Raw genomic sequence first — 19,946 nt, 5'->3', positions numbered from 1 at the left:
CAGCCTGGTGTTGAGGCACCTTGTATTATCACTGTAGCCCCAATCTTTTAAAGTGGCCTTGACCCAATTTCTAAAATTGTCCCCACAGATTCTGCATGTGCAGAACCCACATCTCAGATTGTAAATTGTTCAGGACAAAGGCTATGTGTTCATATATGTCTGGACAGTGCCTAACATGTTATCACCTAGTGAAATATAAATAATAAATAGAAATAACAATTTGCACTTGCAAATTTTGTAGTTAGCCATCAAACAGCTTTCACTGGCAACACATCAAGGGCTATTTTTGAAAATCACCCATATTAGTTTTATCCCAGATATGGGAGTAGCTATCAGCTGCACACCAACATGAGGTGTGTCATGGCAAAATGTTACCACAGAGTGAGGTTTGCATTTATGAAAGTGCATAAATGGGTGGGAATCATATTGCCCTTTTATCTTACAAAGCCATCAGTTTGGGACATTAGCACTTTCTTCTTCAAAAGGCATTATGACACAATAAGGGCCTGATTCTTTTAGTGCTCTTTTTCATTCCAGTCAGTATTTCTGTGCAAGGAGCTGATCTGACTCAAATTCTTGACTGTAGAGTGCAGCTGATGTAACTCGATTGTGCACAAAGGATAGGCTGATGGAGACGAAATCCTCTGTCAGCCAAACTTCAGTATAGTAGAACAGCTTCTCTTTGGTCACTACTATAGCAAAATGTCACTCTCCTGATCCACCCACTGGGATACTGCACTGTATTGCCCCCTATTCAGGACTAGCCTCTAATAACACAAGATGGCACTCAGTTGTGTCTTACATCCAGTTTGGTATGAACAATTTCCATTTTGTTGTGATCTCTCAAATGAGATGGTTTGAGACAGCAAAGTCAAATGAAGGATTTCTGTACAATGGCAACCTGCATCTCAGATTTGGTTGTCAGATAAGAAAATGTGTGATTATCCATTTGTATTTTGTAGCCATATATACTTGGACATGTGTCTACTTCCCAAAGGCAGTGTGGGACACTACTGGCTGAGTAGAGCCAAAGGAGAAAACTAAGGCCTTGGCTACACTTACCAGGTAGTTCGACGGCTGGAAATCGAAGTTCTGGGTTCGACTTATCGCGTCTAGTCTGGACGCGATAAGTCGAACCCGGAAGTGCTCGCCGTCGACTGCGGTACTCCAGCTCGGCGAGAGGAGTACCGCGGAGTCGACGGGGGAGCCTGCCTGCCGCGTGTGGACCAAGGTAAGTTCGAACTAAGGTACTTCGACTTCAGCTACGTTATTCACGTAGCTGAAGTTGTGTACCTTAGTTCGAATTGGGGGGGGTAGTGTAGACCAAGCCTAACAGTGTAGTGGCAGGGCTGGCAAACCACTCTTTTCTGCTGCTGTTTGGTGGAAGAAACAGAAGAGACTGAGCAATTTTTATTTTCAGCCTCAGGTCAGATGTGTTAGTCAATGCACCTAGGAGTTTGAACTCAGATAAACACTTTGTATAGCAGGCAGTAAGTGATTTTAAATTTCACCTCTCTGCCTGTTTTTTTGTTTGTTTGTTTGTTTGGTTTTCCTGGGCTGCTAGACAATGGGCTTTTTCCTAGTCTGGGCTGCTGTGCAGAATGCAGTTTGTGGAAAGGAAGTTTCCTGAAACATTATGAAATGCAGTTATCTCTCTGTCTTGAAGGTGAGGAAAATGATGGGGTTAGTTGCTCTAACTACAGTCCAATCTCATTTATAAACATAGATCGCAATATTTTTGCAAAACTATTGGCTATGAGGCTAGATAGAGCCTGTTTTTTCGTGGGATACTTCACATAAACTAGATGGGATTGATAAAAGTGAAGCATTCCGATAATAACATTAGACTTTTTGTTGATGTGTTAAACACTAATAAAAATGTCAACAACCAGGCAATAGCAATAACCTTTGATGCTGAAAAGGTGTTTGATAGAATAGGCTGGGATTTCCTTTTTTATGCTTGATAGATTTGAGTTTGTAAGGATTTTGTTGATGGGTTAAGCTATTTTATGCTGATATAGCAGCTTCAGTCACAACTAATGGTGCAGGGAAAAAAACATTTTTAATATGTAAAAGAATGCACCGCATGTCCTCTGCTTCCTCATTTATCTGACCCTGCTGTTGAAAGTCTTGCTTTATGGCAAGATTGTAACTTGCCATATGAAGCAGCACAGTGAAGTAGGAGGGCATGAGGGCCCTTTATGCTCTCCCTTATGGTTATGCCCTGAGTATAATCTGGGTAACTGGGGACAGAGGCGCTGCTGTGTTTTTGCTTTTCTTGGATAGCTGGGTGGAGAGTCAGTGGAGCCTTGTGCCAGTATCCCAATGATGTGATGGGGATGAAGGTAGATAATCTGGGGGTAATCTGCATGTACAATATTCATACAGTTGCGTTTAGTGCAAAATAGTCTTTGTTGTCCCACAGTAGATTAAAAACTGATTTTTAAAGATGCATCAGATTTTTTTTCTTTTTCTAGAGAGCAGAGTTAAAGTGCTTTAATTCTGTATTTCTATACCTTAGCATCTTTGGATATCTTTTAAGTTTAATGTTATCTTCGGAATTTCTTGGATTTGTAATGCTTGTTTTTAAAATAGTTACAACATCCCTGTAATGTTTTTACCCTTAAATTACTGGTATGTCCTCAACCTTAACTCCAATTAACATAGTTTTATTTGGGAAGTTCCTTAGATTTTTAAAAAACAAATCATATATAAACAATAAACAAGAAACTCAAAGAGCATGTTATGTGTATTTCTAATTATTTGAATATATTAGTATCATCCTTACTTTTTTCCCTTTATTTTAACTTTTAGGACCAGATTCACCAGTATGTTCTGGTGCTTTATCTCACTCTGGACAAGTGGAAAGCACCCAAAGTGAAATGGCCAGTATCCTCCAGCTTCTGATCTCCACATTCAGACTGTCTTCTCTTAACCCCCGTCCCTCACATTCCCTTACACACACCCCTCTAGATTTCTTAGGAAGGATGCTCACTTTCAAAATGGTCACTTCATTCCATTGTTCCCAAAGGGAGAGATGCCAAGCTGCCTTCAGGGAAGGTGGTGGGGTCCTATATTTTTGAGGCCACCATTTCCCATGAATTACAGAACCATAACTAGTGTTTCCATAACATTACTGAGTGGGGTGATTGGATTAGTGCACTGACAAAATTGGAGAGGGATATCTTACTGTCTGAAAGACAAGATGATGTTTGTTCTAAGAGATTTGGCCTTTCTTTCTGGAGTTTTATTAGTATAATCATCAGTGTAATGTAATTATGTCCCTGTATTATGTATCTCTCCAGATGTGCAAAGGGAACTTAAAGCCGCCTTAAAGGGGGCAGTTGGGGATTTCTTTGGGGATTTCACTGTCGTGTTGTAAAGCTGACATAGGTGGCTCTATGCCACCTTCTCTCTTCTTGGTAGTAGGGGTGTTTCAGAGCAGGCCAGAGGTGGAATTGGGGGATGGGGTGTGATGGGGCCAGAATGCGTTACCCTTGCCAGTGCCTGAGGAACCATTACAATCTGGCAGAAGCTGGAGCAGCTATTACGTTGCTCCACTTGAGGTGTGGGCTGCTTTGGCCGTTGCTAACCCCTGACATCAAGAGTCAGAAACGTGGTTTAAAGCTATGCATGCTTCCCCTTCTCCCCATCCCTCATCAGCTGTACTGAGAATGAATTCGGTGCAGCTAAAATCAAGCCCAGTGTCTTGGTTTGTAACTTTATATATAAGTGCATAAAGGGATAAATGCCTTTCCCTTCTCTTTTTAATACAAAAATAAAAATATTTTATTACACTGTTTATTCCCACATTAGGGAGAAACAGGCCATGCATTTGTGTTAAATTACACTTAGCTTACCTGTTAAATGAAAAATTAAATTATCTGTATTAAAACTGCCACTGATGAAAGGATCATTTATTGTATTATCTTAATTCAGTCACTTACTTATGGATCCAAGGAGTGTCACAAATCCAGATGGTATCCCTGAGTGGAGGATTTTATATTTGGATCTTTGATTTGGCTGAAAGATGTGTAAAATTCATCTAGATAAATAGCTCCCTATTGACTACAAATATGATGATGCTTAAGACTGATGATTATTCCAGCAAGAGTCCAGAAGAAATTATACTCAGTAAATTAGCTCATGATATACCTTTTTAATTCAGCAGAACGTAACTTTTGGGTTGTGCTAACACCTCTTTATTATTAATAAACTCATCTAATTTCTTTGATCTCATGATATTTTTATAGACTTACAGGAATCACTTAACTCACTACTGAATTGCAGTCTTTGGTAAGGTTCCATCTTCCCAGCAGCACTAAGACATTTTTTTTACCGCAAAGCCTTTGTATCTAGCATCTTGACAATTCCCCTCGCATGGAGGAATTCTTGGGTGGCATAGAGCCACTGTTGCAGAGTCTACACCCCGCTTGATTCCTGCAGTGGGTATGTTTGACAGGAAAGATGGCATCACTTGGGCTTCCCTATGTCCCAGTGATTGCTGGTTGCAGTATTGGCCCCTTGGGACTCTAGAAAGTGAGCAGTTAATGCCACCTTTGTCTTCTTAGGCGTCATGTGGACAAAAGATGGAGCTAACGCTCTGGCCCATAGGCCATGTCTATACTTACAGCTAGATTGGCACTGCTGCGGTTGATGCAGCTGTGTTGATTTAGCAGGTCTGGTGAAGACCCACTAAGTCGATGGCAGAGAACTCTCCCATCAACTTCTGTACTCCAGCTCCCCGAGAGCATAAGGTAAATTGCCGGGAGAGCATCTCCTGTCGACACAGCACAATGTAGACACCGCTGTAAGTCAACCTAAGGTACGTCGACTTCAGTTACATAACTTATATAACTGAAGTAGTGTAACTTAGGTTGACTTACATCTGTAGTGAAGACTAGCCCATAGTGTTGAACAGTATAAATCACTGTTATACAACAGCTCAGGAGAGGAAGTGAAGAAAACAGAAGGGAAATTTGGGTGGGCAGAATGAAACCTTAACTGTAGTGTGATCAGGACACCCTGATTAATATCTCTTCTTTTGCAAAATGTACCAAGAAATATTTGGGCTAGATTTTCAAAACGGCCCAGGACCATGTATTTAAATGTATGCACAAGTTGGACAACTATGCACATGTTACTTAAAACACCTGTTTAGCTATTTGCATGCACAATTATACACACATAATAATTAAGCATAGAATTCTGGGTGCATTTTTATTTGCAGACCTTGGCCCTCCATGTGTAGATCAGATTTCCAAAATGACCACAAGTGGTCAGACCTCATTTTAATGTTTCATCTAAATGACAGCACCTCTCTAACTGTGTGCCAGGAGAAGTGGCTTATTACTGTCTCAAATGGAAGTGTGCCACCTACTGAATCACTAGCACCATTACTTGCCTCACCGTGAGGTTTCCTATGCATATGCCGACCTATATAGTATTCATAGGAGAACCACAGGATGTTGACATTCATGGAAACCTCATTTTGTATAATTTCATTTAATGGCATCACATTTACATAAACAGTAACATGCAGAAAATTGTTTTCATGATGACATGAAAAGACACATTTTCAAATTGTCCCCTTAATTTGAGATTTTTTACAAGCAAATTAGGCATTTATGCATGCAAATAATGTATTTGCTTGTCTAATTACCCGATTTGAACAAATGATGTGTTTCATGCATACAGGTGGTTATACTAACAAGAGTTTATGGACACATTTTTAGTGGCCCAATGAAAAGTTTGTCTCTACCCCTGTATGAAGGTAACAAGCTCTTATATGCAAAATAAGCAAAAATATATTACAGGAGTATTTTTAAGGTGCTGTGTCACTGCTGGGTTATATTTTGATTCACCTCTTTTTGTTTTGTTATGCAGTAAGTATTGGATTCACCATGTCCTTATACAAAATTAGACAAAATAAAAAGAAATTCCTAATTTCTGTGCCATGCAGATTTGTATCCAAGACTTGTTCCTGTCAACCATGCTGGAGTCCAGCAGCCCTCAGTAATTTCGACAATCTCTCCAGGCTTAAGAAGGGAGAAGAACAGACCCTGGATGACCTACAGATCAGTGATTCTCAGACTATGGGGTGGGCCTCTTAAAGGAGGTGTGGAAATGTGTCAAGGGAGGCGCGAGATGTGTGATTATTTTTTTAAGAGCTCTGGCTGTCAGGCCTGGGTGACTGAGGCTTGTGCAGAAAGGCCATGCACATCTGGGAGGGGGGGATAAAGTGGACAGCTGGAGCCCCACCACCCTAGGACTGACAGCTAGAGCCCAGGGTTGACATCTAGAGCCCCGCCACCTGCGTTCGGGCTCACCTTCTCCCCCCCACCAATCCCTCACTGGGAGTTGGTTGGGCTCCAGCTGTCAGCCATGGGGTGGCAGCAGCAGGACAGAAGTAAGGGTGGCAATGGGGAGCTAAGTCTGCTTTGGAAAGAGGTGACAAATATCATGTTTCACATTGCCACCCTTACTTCTGTGCTGCTGCTGGTGCAGCACTACCTTCAGAGCTAGGCACCTGGCCTGTAGCCGCTGCTGTCTGCTCTGCCTTTTTTACCTATGAAAGCTTATGCCCAAATAAATCTGTCAGTCTTTAAGGTGCCACCGGACTCCTCATAAGGTAGGTTTTCCATTTCTCTGATCATGCTAGTAGCCCTATTCTGCCCCTGTCCCAGTTTGAATAATTCTTTCTTAAACATAAGAAACCAGAATTGCACACACTATTCCAGATGAGATCTCACCAGTGCCTTGTATAATGGTACTAGCACTTTCCTATCTCTACTGGAAATACCTCGCCTGATGCATCCGACGATTGCATTAGCCTTTTTCACAGCCACATCGCATTGGCAGCTCAGAGTCATCCTGTGATCAACCAATCCACATTTCTGCTCTGAGTTACGTGGGTGTGGTGCTGATTAACCATGTATTTAATTTAGGAGTCCCTATAAAATTAATGAGTTATGCCTGAGCAATAAGGAGAGAACAGACTCCTACTGTAGAGCAGAATCCTGAGGTCAGTACACAGGCAAAGCTCCCATTAAAATCAGTGGAAGTTTTGCCACCATATGGATTTTAAATATGGTTGCATACAGACTTCTGCATGGAACTAATAATTAGAAAGTGTTTCTTCACTGTAAACTTGCTGTACTGATCTTTCTAATATAAATTACTATTTTCCTTTCATCTGCATTTTTCAAGAGCACTTGAGAAATTTCCTTTATTTTCCGGTGAAATTGTATGTGAGAATTGAAAGGTGGAGGAGGAACTGGTAAAAGTCTGTAGACAAGGTTTTGAAATAATTTGGGAAGAGTATTTGAGCAATTTACTGACCAATATTCTGAGTACAGGTTGTCTATGTGGAATTTAGTCTGTACAGTTTCTTTAGCATACCACAACTAGTTGTTGCTAGCAGGGCCGCCCAGAGGATTCAGGGGGCCTGGGGCAAAGCAATGTAGGGGGCCCCTTCCATAAAAAAAAGTTGCAATACTATAGAATACTATATTCTCGTGGGGGGCCCCTGTGGGGCCTGGGGCAAATTGCCTCACTTGCCCCCTCTCTCCCCCCTCCAGGCGGCCCTGGTTGTTACTACTGAAGTAAGCAAAGATAAGAATATCATCTATGATGAAGGTAAAGAGCATTAATTAAAAAGATTATAACAGGGTTCCAAGAAGTATTAAATTCATGGAGGATAGGTCCATCAATGGCTATTAGCCAGGATGGGCAGGGATGGTGTCCCTAGCCTCTGTTTGCCAGAAGCTGGGAATGAGCGACGGGATGGAACACTAGATGATTACTGAACAATAGAACCCTGATTGTTGTGATCAACCAGCTACATGAATCATTTTTATTCCTTGATTAATAAATACTTGTCTATGTACTTGAGCAATGAGCAGAGGTCATGCACTCAGCATGTGGAAATACTGACCTTCCTATGCTCTGGTGAAAGCACCATATTATCAGATGTGTCATGCCTTGGAAAGGTTGTGTATAAGTACCCCTGTCTTCTTAAGTGTCCTTTCTCACAGTTAAGAACTATAAGTGAACTGTGCTCGTTTGTTTTTTTTTGTTTGTTTTTTAAGAGTTAGTTGAAAGTCAGACAGAGGTGAAACAGCAAATAACTCTTTGCATTTGTTATGTACACTTGTTGAACGATTATTACATTAACTTATGATCTGTACCTACTGTAATTTTGAATGTTTGAATTATGAATGTTTCAATTTTATGGTCTGCTCAATTCCAGATTAGTTCATGAACTGTAGTCTTCCATTTCTTCTTTTAAAATAAATTGTGTGTCCATCTCAGTCTTAACCCAAAGAGCAGCTGCATTTTCTAAACTGCAAGTTGATTGAATTCTTAGGAGGATGTGCAGTGTATTAGCAGTCTGTAAGAGTTAATACAGGAAGTTCAGGCGACCATTTAAACTCCTGATTTGTGAAGAGAGGTGAGATTGCTCGAGGACTCTGCCAGTGAAGAAGAGTTTGCGAGGCACTGTACATTGTTTAGGGTACCATTCACATGTTCATAGTCCTCCTGCAGCTTCCTTTTAGAAATTTATTGTGGTATTTAAAAATCAGTTTAAAAATTCCTAATAATTTGATTTAAAAAAAACCTCTAACAACCTTAGTTAGGAAGGATTCTCATCTTTCAGCTATGGAAAGGAGTTTTACATACTGCCCACATAGTGAAAAGCTTGGTTCAGACTATATTTGCAGTACCAGACATTCCTTTTTCTGCCTCATGGTGGGATGTTATCACTGACGAAACACTGCTAGTGTCATGGATTATTTTCCCTCTTGCAAAGCTGCTCATAGAACCTGGTTCTGCAGTTCTTCCTTGAATAGTTCCAATTCAAATCAGTGGGAGGTCTGCCTGTGGAAGGACTTAGCCAGTTAGGATTGTGAAAGAAAGGAGATGCCATAAGGTTGTTTATTGTATGTGAAATATTTTAACTCAATATCATAATTATCAATTTTTTCCCACTCCCAGAGTGAATTTTTTGTTTGGTTTGGTATTTATTTAGAAAAGTTTGGGAGGTGACAGTTGATAAAATATAGTGAAGTATCTGATACCTTTTGTGCTGAAGGCCCCCGATCCTGCAAAGGCTTACTCATGCAGCATGTATAACTTTCAGCATGTGATCAGGCTTGCTGAACTCATTGAGGCTACTCATGTGCTGCAGTTAATCATATGAGTAAGCTTTGCAGGAAAAACAACAAGGAGTCTGATGGCACCTTAAAGACTAACAGATTTATTTGGGCATAAGCTTTCATGGGTTAAAAACCTCACTTCTTCAGATGGTTTTTACGCACGAAAGCTTATGCCCAAATAAATCTGTTAGTCTTTAAGGTGCCATCAGACTCCTTGTTGTTTTTGTAGATACAGACTAACACGGCTACCCCCTGATACTTTGCAGGAAAGGGGCCTAAAATTTGTCATGTGGCCACAATCCTGAGAAAGCTTTCATACATTCTAAACTTTACCTACTGTGAGTAGCCCATCACTTTCAATGGGACTACTCACAGTGTGGAAAGTATAAGCATATAAGAAATCTTAGCATATGCAGGGCCTTAATCAAAAATTACAATTAGAGGATATAAGAATTTGAGTAAACTTCAGTTTTATATAAACATCTTTTACATCAATTTCTATTTTATATAAAAGTTCTTTCTAGCTTAAGTAAAATTATGTATTGAGTTGGTTTAGTTATACCTTTGACTCCATAACACAGTGGTTTAGCAAATGGTATTTGACATATTTACAATTTTCAAATTTTGTCAGTTGTAATGTTGCTAATGACCAACTACTGCATATGTGTTTGATTTTTTTTTAAAGAAATTTGTAAACCCTTTACTAAAGTAGACCTTATATTTTATTATTTCAGTTGTTCATGGTGGACAACGGAGCAGATGACTGGAGAATAGCCATGACTTACGAGCGTATTTTCTTCATCTGCTTGGAAATACTGGTGTGTGCTATACATCCCATACCTGGGAACTATACATTCACATGGACAGCCCGGCTTGCCTTCTCCTATGCTCCATCCACAACAACAGCTGATGTGGATATTATTTTATCTATACCAATGTTCTTAAGACTATATCTTATTGCCAGAGTTATGCTTTTGCATAGCAAACTTTTCACAGATGCCTCATCTAGAAGCATTGGAGCACTAAATAAGATAAATTTCAATACACGTTTTGTTATGAAGACTTTAATGACAATATGTCCGGGAACTGTATTGTTGGTTTTTAGTATCTCATTATGGATAATTGCTGCATGGACTGTCCGAGCTTGTGAAAGGTAAGTTTCTTTTTCCTTTTATATATATATATATTTAAGAAATGTAAATGTCTTACAAAGTGTTTTTCTTCTAATCCCTTGGATATTATTTCATTCTCTTATGTTGAGGAGTGAGGCTTCCAATACCTGGATGCCAGGGCCGGCTCCAGGCACCAGCCAACCAAGCATGTACTTGGGGTGGCACCTTGTAAGGGGCGGCCAATCTTGGGGTGGCGGGGCGGCGCGTAGGTTTTTTTGTTTTTTGTTTTGTTTCGGCAGGGCGGCGCTCGGGGGGGGGGGTGTTTTTGGTTCGGCGGGGCGTTTTTTTTGTTTGTTTGTTTTTTGCTTGCGGCTGCAAAAAAGTTAGAACCAGCCCTGCTAGAGGCATGTTGATTGTTAGTTGTATTGTGCTTTTTGTATCATGGCTCTCTTAGAATACTTTTATCTTTTGACCTCAAAGGCCTTTGAAAGGGATGTTTAAATTGTCAGAGATTTCTCCCATAGCATTGTGATATGAGTTTTTTACTTCATTCTAATTTTATCTGAGTGCTTTATTATGAGTAGCCTAGAACATTAAAGTGGATAGTGGAACATGAGTGCCATAAATATTACTTTTAATAATAGTCTTTAAAATTCTGTATTAATATTAGGTCTCAGACATTTTAGCTTATGGCTTACTACAGTTATTGACAATGGTGTAAATAAATCAGTAATCAGAAAAGCCAGTAAAAAGTTGATTCCAAAAACTCTCATAATTCTAGTGCCCTTTAGTGAAAATGAAAAATCAAAGGTGTAATCCCAATATATTCTATTGACAGAGATCTTTTTATTTTGGTTAGGTTGAATGCATATCGTTTATACACCTCTACCCTGATATAACGCTGTTCTCAGGAGCCAAAAAATCTTACCGCGTTATAGGTGAAACCGTGTTATATCAAACTTTCTTTGAGCCGCCGGAGTGCGCAGCCCTGCCCCCCCCGAGCGCTGCTTTACCGTGTTATATCCGAATTCATATTATATCGGATCGCGTTATATTGGGGTAGAGGTGTATTTACAAATACTTGATTTACTTTGGTAGAAATACAAATATAACAATAGAGGAAAGAGGTAGGAGTTATAGTGGTTGACACCTTTTTTCGGAAGTCCAGAAAAAGTGCACTTGATAGCATGATATTTTGCAAAAAGAACAGGAGTACTTGTGGCTCCTTAGAGACTAACAAATTTATTAGAGCATAAGCTTTCGTGGACTACAGCCCACTTCTTCGGATGCATACAGAGTGGAATAAATATTGAGGAGATATATATATACACACATACAGAGAGCATAAACAGGTGGGAGTTGTCTTACCAACTCTGAGAGGCCAATTAAGTAAGAGAAAAAAAACTTTTGAAGTGATAATCAAGATAGCTCAGTACAGACAGTTTGATAAGAAGTGTGAGAATACTTACAAGGGGAGATAGATTCAATGTTTGTAATGGCTCAGCCATTCCCAGTCCTTATTCAATCCTTTGTTGATTGTGTCTAGTTTGCATATCAATTCCAGCTCAGCAGTCTCTCCTTGGAGTCTGTTTTTGAAGTTTTTCTGTTGTAATATAGCCACCCGCAGGTCTGTCATTGAATGACCAGACAGGTTAAAGTGTTCTCCCACTGGTTTTTGAGTATTATGATTCCTGATGTCAGATTTTGTTAACTTACGTTTCAAGCTTCAGCAACCAATGGACGTTGAACAGGCACAGAACAAATCAGTATCAGTAGTGACACCATCAAATCTGATTTCTCAAAAATACCACTTACAAAAAGAAATGAGCAGGGTAACTTCTGACTACTGTGGACTCGAGTGAGTGAGTGACTGAGAACAGGTAGAACAGGACCATTTGATTGAAACAATTAGGAAGAATCTCTGAAAGATTTGATATCTGATGTGGTTCTCAGGCCCAACACTGAAATACCCTCAGTTACTCATGGTGGAATACCTTCTTCAAAATATTTCCAAGATTTCCACTATCAATTGCTGATCACTCTATAGTACTTTGCCTATATGCCCATTTTGAAAACAATTTTGCAATTGCTTTCTGGCAGTCAATGGCTGTAAACATGTTGTTTTTGAAAGTTGCTTGTCACATCTCCACTCAGATAAGGGGAAAAGTGGCAAATTTTATAAACCGAATATGGAAGTTATCTTGTTATCACAGTCTTCCCTGTTTAAAAACCTCAGAACTGAAAAACAGTGGAATAAAGTGTGATATAGTATGTTCCTCTGGATTGTCAATGATCCAAGTGCTGTGGTGAAGATGTACAGTGTATAGCATGTGATGCCAGGAATAGCTTGTCATCAGAGTATATTCTGAAACACCATGCTAAGGATCATATGTCATATTATTTATTGACAGAGACAAGGTAGATGAGGTAATATCTTTCATTGGACCAACATGGGTTGGTGGTATAGCTTTTGACCACTACAGAGCTTTTCTTCAGAAGACACTTGTACTTTCCACCAAGAGAAAATGGTCCAATAAAAGATATTACCTCACTTACCTTGTCTGCCTCAGTTCCTGGGTCCATTGTGGCTACAACACTACAAACATTAGTCATTGTCTATCAGAATAGTCCCCTCAGCTGGGACAGGTATAACAAATTATTATTAATATGTTTTATTTATTAAAAGTCAGTTTCTCCTCCTGAATGTTAACAATAAACTTCAAACATAATTAATTTTTCACCAATTTTGTCCTTTTTTTGTCATATTGCCTCCAATTTCCCTTCAATTGGGACACCTTCCAGTAGCCTCCCAAGAGGAGCTGAGCAGATTCAACTTTACTTAACACCATTGTTTTTGAATATACTGTAATTTAATTATTATTGCCCTGTATTAAATGAATATTCAAAACAGACTATGATAAAGCCAGTTTCTGTCAAGAAGAAAGGTCCTGAATGAAAACAGTGAGTTTCCTGAAAAGCTCTTAAGCATGTGAATACTTTTGCTAATGTGATCTAGTTCCATTGCACTCAGACAAAATTGCAAATATATCATGACTGTGACTTGTCTTATTCTCTGCAAAACCAATGACAGAATTTGTGAATTTTTAATTTCATTTGCAGTTCTTGAATTCACTATAATGAATGAATGTAGATACCAGGCGGGATCATTCACTGATTTTATTTATTTATTTATTTAAAAAAACACCAGATCAACATACAGTAGTCCTAGGGTTAACTTTATACTTGGTGTAACTGCACTTCCTTCAGTAGAGTTAAATGAGAGATTAGTTTGGCTCCTTATTGTTAGTAATTATGAATTTTAAAAGCTTTGGCCTAATGCATGAGGAATTGGATACTCATTTCCTATCATTAATAGGAGTTGCATGGCCAATTTCCTGCACATTACACTTTGTATTTCTCCTGGAGGGATTATGCTTCATAGAAGAACTGCACTGAATCAGTGTCACTGGCCCAGTTACTAATTAGTCACATTTAAAAAATTGTGGCTCCTCACTCTGTAATGAAGTACAGTAAGAAAGTGCCACAGGCACAGAATGCTAAAAGGTGTGTCTATTTTTAAACCAACATCATCTTCTTGTATATATTCATAGTTATAATAGTAGTTAGAGATGGAAAAGACAATTTAGATAATTGAGTCCATTCTGAGGTTAGTGCAGTTATAATCCCCAGATAGAGGATGGATCTGAAACCGTATTTAATGGGCTTGATTCACTCCCTAGCAAAAATGTACACAGATAACCACATGTTTCATTTACTTAAGTTGATTTTTCCATCATAAGTAGAGAGAACCTTTATTCTAGTAGGTTGTTTTAAGCGTGTCAGAAAATAAACATTACAATTAGAAAGAATTTATAGTTTTACTTGGCATTATACATGGCAGTCTAATATTTTAATTGTTTTTTTGGGGTGGGGGGACAGATTCTTATTCAGCAGAAATTAAAACTCTGTCAGGATTTTGATTTATTTTCCTGATGAGAGACAATGAAATAAAGAAGAAGTAACTGTTCTGTTCTACAAATATCACTAATTCTCCTACAGACACAGTGGTCGATAAAGTGCTATAGCAAGTTGTTTTAGTGTTTCTGTGACTGTATATCTTCATATCAATTTGCCTGACTATTCCAGTTAGTGCAAAATAGTGTGAATGGAGACAGGACTCACCAAAAAATTAATAAAAATCATGGAATGCATATTAGACTTTATCATCCCATTCCAAAGCACTCATGAAGGTTTATGCATAGCCAGGAATAGCTAATGGCAAACAGAAAAGGCATAACAGATTTTCATGTAAGTGCTGTAAAATCCTGAGTACTCATGTTAACAACAGAAGCAGCAACTGAATGACAGCCTAGTAACCAGTCCTACTTGGTTTAAACTGTTTGGCCAATCGGTTGTCCCATTGGGACTCTGGAGACTGTCACATCATAGACCTCTTGGAAATGTGATGGATAGGTTTGAGTGGGAATATTCATGGTTGAGAAGGAAACGTCTGTCTCTAGATTAGTCATTGCTTTGACTATCCTTTGGCTTGACTTAGTCTAAACACTTTTTGAGCAGGAACTGTGTCTTCCTCAATGTTTTGTATGGCACTGAGCATAGTGTCAGCTCTCAGCAAATTAACAATAGTAGGTGGCATCCTTTGTGTTGGTGTGTGCATGAGACATTTTACAGGATGCAGCTTAAGGTCATCCTTGAGGGCATTAGGTATGCATGAAAATGAGAGCAGGCAGGTATTGTGTACTGAGTGTAGGCAGTCTAGCAGCGTTCCAGGATAATCTGGCAAAAGAAACATAGATGAGCATGGTGGAGGTATTCAAGTCTTTGCCATACATGCAGCCCTGGAAACCTGACTGATTGCTTGTGGTTTCTAGGGCTGCAAATGTGGCATAGTGTTGAATACCTACACCTCACCAGCAGGTATCAGTTTGATGCACAGCTGTCTGTCATGAATGTGCTCCCTAAAATATATCTTAGTTTTATCTGGCCCAACCCAGGAAATGCTTAATTTTTCATTTGTCTTTTTGAGACATTTGACTCTTAATCTACAACACTCATGAATGCCTTTGCTTACTGGGTCCAGTATTCAAGTGTGAAACTAATAGGTTTTTACTGTCTCCATCATAGTGATCTTTCAATTGTTGCTGAAATGGCTCTTCATTCCGGCAGTCAGTCAGTTACAACAGGTGAAATATAAATATCTTCTACCTCCACAAAAAAGTTAGAGAAACATTAAATTTTTAGTATTTTATAATTGAAAAATGGCTTGGCAAATTTGCTTCAAGCTTAAAAAAATTTAAATTAAAAACCCCTTTATTTCACGCTGAAAAGAGATTATTTTTCCCGGCACAAGGAGGATCAAAAAGAGAGCTTAAAATGGAATGCTGGTTGCAGCTGTAACTATAATATTCTATGCAAATATTCCAGCGCGTCTCTGTAAAAAGATTCTGAGCCAAAGTCTGCCCTCATTTACACTGCTGTATGTCCAGAGTAGCTCCATTCCCTTCATTGGAGTTTCTCTGAATTAACAGCAGTTTAACTGAGAGCAGAATTGGGTCCACTACATTTTTCTTACAAATGACATTGGCATCTTGTTTGCTTTTGTGTGTCTCTCTTTTGACTTTTTTGACTGTGAAGCCATTTCAGACAAAGAAGCTTATGTCATCATTTTTTCTCATTCAGATTCTGTTCTGTCCTGTTCTGTCCTTGATTTAACTCAGATATTTGTTTACTCTCTTTTTGCGTTCACTTGGACTTCCTCTGTACTTGCTGTACATTCTTTCATTTTTCTACAAATACATGAACTTCTGTGTACCTTATTTTCTGGAAATCAGATGTCATCTCAAAGGTTTCTACAAGAAACTTAGAAATCGTAAGTGTGAGGCAAATTCTGGAAATCTAAGAATCCCTTTTTTCATACTGACAACTCAGACATGTCAAGCCTCTAAACTCTCATTGAAAATGAAAGTTATTTAGATATCTAATTTCCTCATGACTTGTGCCCAATATCATTTGCTGGTGTGAGAGGGAAATGTGTCCTAAAGTATTCATATAAAGCAGAATGCCACATATCACGTGGTAAACTGAGTAGACCCCTGTTTTCTGCATGGGCTATCTATCTATTTTTAAAGACTTTTTAATATAGATGTTTACCAGACAGATTGAAGTTACGTGAATTACAGTAGCTCCCAGATGCCTTAATCAGGATTGGGGCCCCATTATATTTATAATCCTCTGGACATATATGCAGTAAAATCTATTCCCTGCCCTGCAGATCTTGCAGTCTAGTTGATAGTGATGTTAAGATCTGGCCTCAACCTCCCTTTCTGCACAGTTTCTCACAAGTTTCATCCAAATCTTCCTCCTCCCCTCAGATTGCCTTTGCTTCTCCTCCTATATCTCTCCTCCTTCTTTCCTGTCACAGAGGCAGAAGTTTCTTTGCTGCTCTCCTCCTCTAATCACCCATTTGCCTCAGTGACTCCAACCCAACTCTTATGTCTTACACCCACTCTTATCTCATCTGTCCCTTTACTCTTCTCCTTAACCTCTCATTCTTCTCTAGCTCTTTCCCTTCACAATACAAACATGCTTTAGTCTCTCCCATCTTAAAACAAATCCACTGTTTGCCCCTCTTGTCTCTCTCGAACTATTACCCTTTCTCCCTTTTCCCTTTAATGTCTAAGGGTATGTTTCACTACTGGCTGGATCGGCGGCAGCGATCGATCCAGTGGGGATTGATTTATCGCGTCTAGTCTAGATGCAATAAATCGATCCCCAAGCGCTCTCCTGTCGACTCCTGTACTCCACCAGGCCAAGAGGTGCAGGCAGAGTCGACGGGGGAGCGTCAGCAGTTGACTCACCGTAGTGAAGACACCGCGGTAAGTAGATCTAAATACGTCGACTTCAGGCCTGGGTTCCCCTACTGGCCACTGGGGAAGTGGCATCATCAGGGCACCACAGAAGAAGACTGCCTGAGACTGTTTGCATAGAAAGACTTTGGGGGTAACCCTGGAAGTGGGAAACACGGATGGTGACCCGACTTGAGAGCCGTCATGAAGAGGACACTATGGTTCTTGGAGTGAGGCAGGTCTGCAGGATGCGAGGCTAACGGGAAAGGCACCAGCTCAGTGGTTTGAGCATTGGCCTGCTAAACCCAGGGTTGTGAGTTCAATCCTTGAGGGGGCCATTTAGGGATCTGGGGTGCGCACACACACACACACAAAACCTGTTAGGGACAGTACTTGATCCTGCTAGTGAAGGCAGGGGATTAGACTCAATGACCTTTCAAGGTCCCTTCCAGCTCTATGAGATATAGGTATATATATATTACTAATAATAAACCAAATTTTTCATTTTTTCAGCTAACCTGTCTAAACAATGTCAAAAAGAATATGAAAGAAATTGTTCTCTTATTTTTATCACCTGGATCGATCGGTCTTCAGCTGTCGTTAAGACTGCGCCGATCACAACACATCCGCCATTCTTCTCGCATTCTTGCCTTTCTTCTCCATGTTCGTCTGAAACGTTTAACAATGTCATCTTCCCATCTTCTTGGAGGCTGACCAGGTGGTCTTTTCTGTTCTTGCGGGTACCACTCAGTAATGATTGTGGTCCACCTATTGTCCGTGAACCGTGCTATGTGGCCCGCCCATCATAGCTTATTATATCTGCTTTCCATGACAATATCTTTTACACCAGTGCGTTCTCTAATCTTTTCATTTGGGATACGATCCAGAAGGGAAATTCCCAACATAGCTTGTTCCATTGCCCTTTCAGCTACCGACAACCAGTGTTCTTCTCTCTTCGTCTTATTTTTATCATTACTGTCCATTCAGTGCAGAATCTCTTATTTCCTTTTGGTTTGATTGAAATTGAAACACATTACTTGTGATCAGGTTTCTTCAATGGTTGTAAAAGTAATCATAAAATATTCATTACAACAGTGATCAAACATGCCCTATTATCACCTTGATTTATGACTCTGTTCCAATGCTATGAATGATCAAATATTTTTCTTTTCATTCCAACTTTAGTTTTGGATGTTGCAGAGTGAATGTTAATTACTGTAAGTGTAAGTTGTAGTGCTTTTTAAATGTTTACACTTCAAGGGACTAAAAATAGATGTAACCATTTATGTAACCGTCCTTTCCATTTGTGAAAGTTACCAGTAGGCACTAACAATATTGTTTTACAAAACAACAATACAAACGTAAGGGGTGTTATCACTGAAGCTCTACCCTTGTATGGTATACACAACCTGTTTGGGGGCAGATAAATCCTGGAAGGCCCATACCCAACACAGTGTAGCTGATCCAGGGAAGAAACTGACCTTCAGTGTAATGCTAAAGGAAAATTACTATGTACCATGTTGTTGCACAGTCTGAAGGGGGAACCTTTAGTGGAGGCAATGGAGATGCACCAGTTCATACTAATGGTGAATTTGACCCCACTCTGTCTTAGATTCTTCCCTTGATTATATTCTGGAGCGATGATGATTGTGGTTTTTGCCAGAACTTCGTGGAATATGAATTGGAACACTTTGCACTGACATGTTCTTCTGTTAGCCTTGATTTATGGAATTACTTTCACTATAATGGAAGATCACAAAGAAAAGAGTAATGTGTCAGTGAGTAACATTCTCTCTTTACAAAATCTCAGGGAAAGGTGTTAGTGAACCAGGGCAATGTCAGTCTTTAACCAATCCAAAAAATGGCATATCCAACACAACGGCTACCTAAAAAAATTTTTTTTCTTTCTTTAATATTTAAGTGCAGGAGATTTTATAACTGGTTAAAATAATGTCTCTGTTTTTATTTTTTAGTTTAATCCAACTAAAGCTAGAAAATCTTTTGGGGCCTGAATCTCCTTTTACTTGCACTGTTTTTATGCTTGTGTAACTGTATTGATTTTATTGACATTACTCCTGATTAAAGCTGTGCAAAACTTGTCTGATTTTTTTTTTCTTTCTGAAAAATGCAGATGCAGGCTGGCTGAAACATTTTGTGAATTTGTGTCAATTTTCAAGCAAATTGTACTAACTACTGGGCTATGGGGTATTCTGCAGTAAATCACTCTCAATATCTCCTACTGAAGTTGTTCTACTTTGCATGAAGTACTTCAATATTTATTGGGCTAGACTGAGTGAGAATCACTCTATGGCTTGGTGGCATGGGCACACACTGAGGGTGTGTATAGGAAAGTAGGGGACCTGAATTCTAATTCCTGCTCTAATGAATATTAATTAGTTATTTAAAATGAAATAACTTCAGCAGGAGAGATTATGAGCCCAGCCATAGAATACGCTCTGGCGCAGTGGCTAGGGTATTTTCCTGGGATATAAGAGATGTGGGTTCAAATCCCTTTTCCACTCTAGGCCAAGGAGGGACTTGAACCCATAGCCTTGGTGAGTGCTTTAACTGCTGGGCTATAGAGCGTAAAGAATGGCACTACTACAACAGTTTTGTAAATTTCATTTGCTTTTATTTATTTATTTATTTTTTTAGAGGTTTAAAAATGCCTGAAAGCAGAACATTGTGTTACCACCAAAACAATTCCCCCCCCAGCTTTTTGAATAGCAGAACAAACAAACAAACAAAAAACACCAAACACTCCTCCCTCCCCGCCCCCCTTTGGGTTGATTTAAAATTAAATCTTTTTT

The 19,946-nt window shown here is 39.4% G+C and overlaps 1 protein-coding gene across 2 annotated transcripts in view; it reads left to right on the top strand.

Moving 5' to 3' along the window:
* KCNN2 (potassium calcium-activated channel subfamily N member 2) overlaps window positions 1-19,946 on the top strand; it is a 101,568-nt gene that overhangs the window by 12,348 nt on the left and 69,274 nt on the right. For both annotated transcript variants that reach the window (XM_054032889.1, XM_054032890.1), the window contains one exon: window positions 9,893-10,311. In XM_054032889.1, coding sequence (XP_053888864.1) covers window positions 9,893-10,311 — 419 coding nt within the window. The remainder of the gene's footprint in view (window positions 1-9,892; window positions 10,312-19,946) is intronic.

The sequence above is a fragment of the Malaclemys terrapin genome, chromosome 6, assembly GCF_027887155.1.
Source record: "Malaclemys terrapin pileata isolate rMalTer1 chromosome 6, rMalTer1.hap1, whole genome shotgun sequence".
NCBI classification, from domain to species: domain Eukaryota; kingdom Metazoa; phylum Chordata; order Testudines; family Emydidae; genus Malaclemys; species Malaclemys terrapin.
This window is presented reverse-complemented; position numbering and strand designations above follow the sequence as displayed.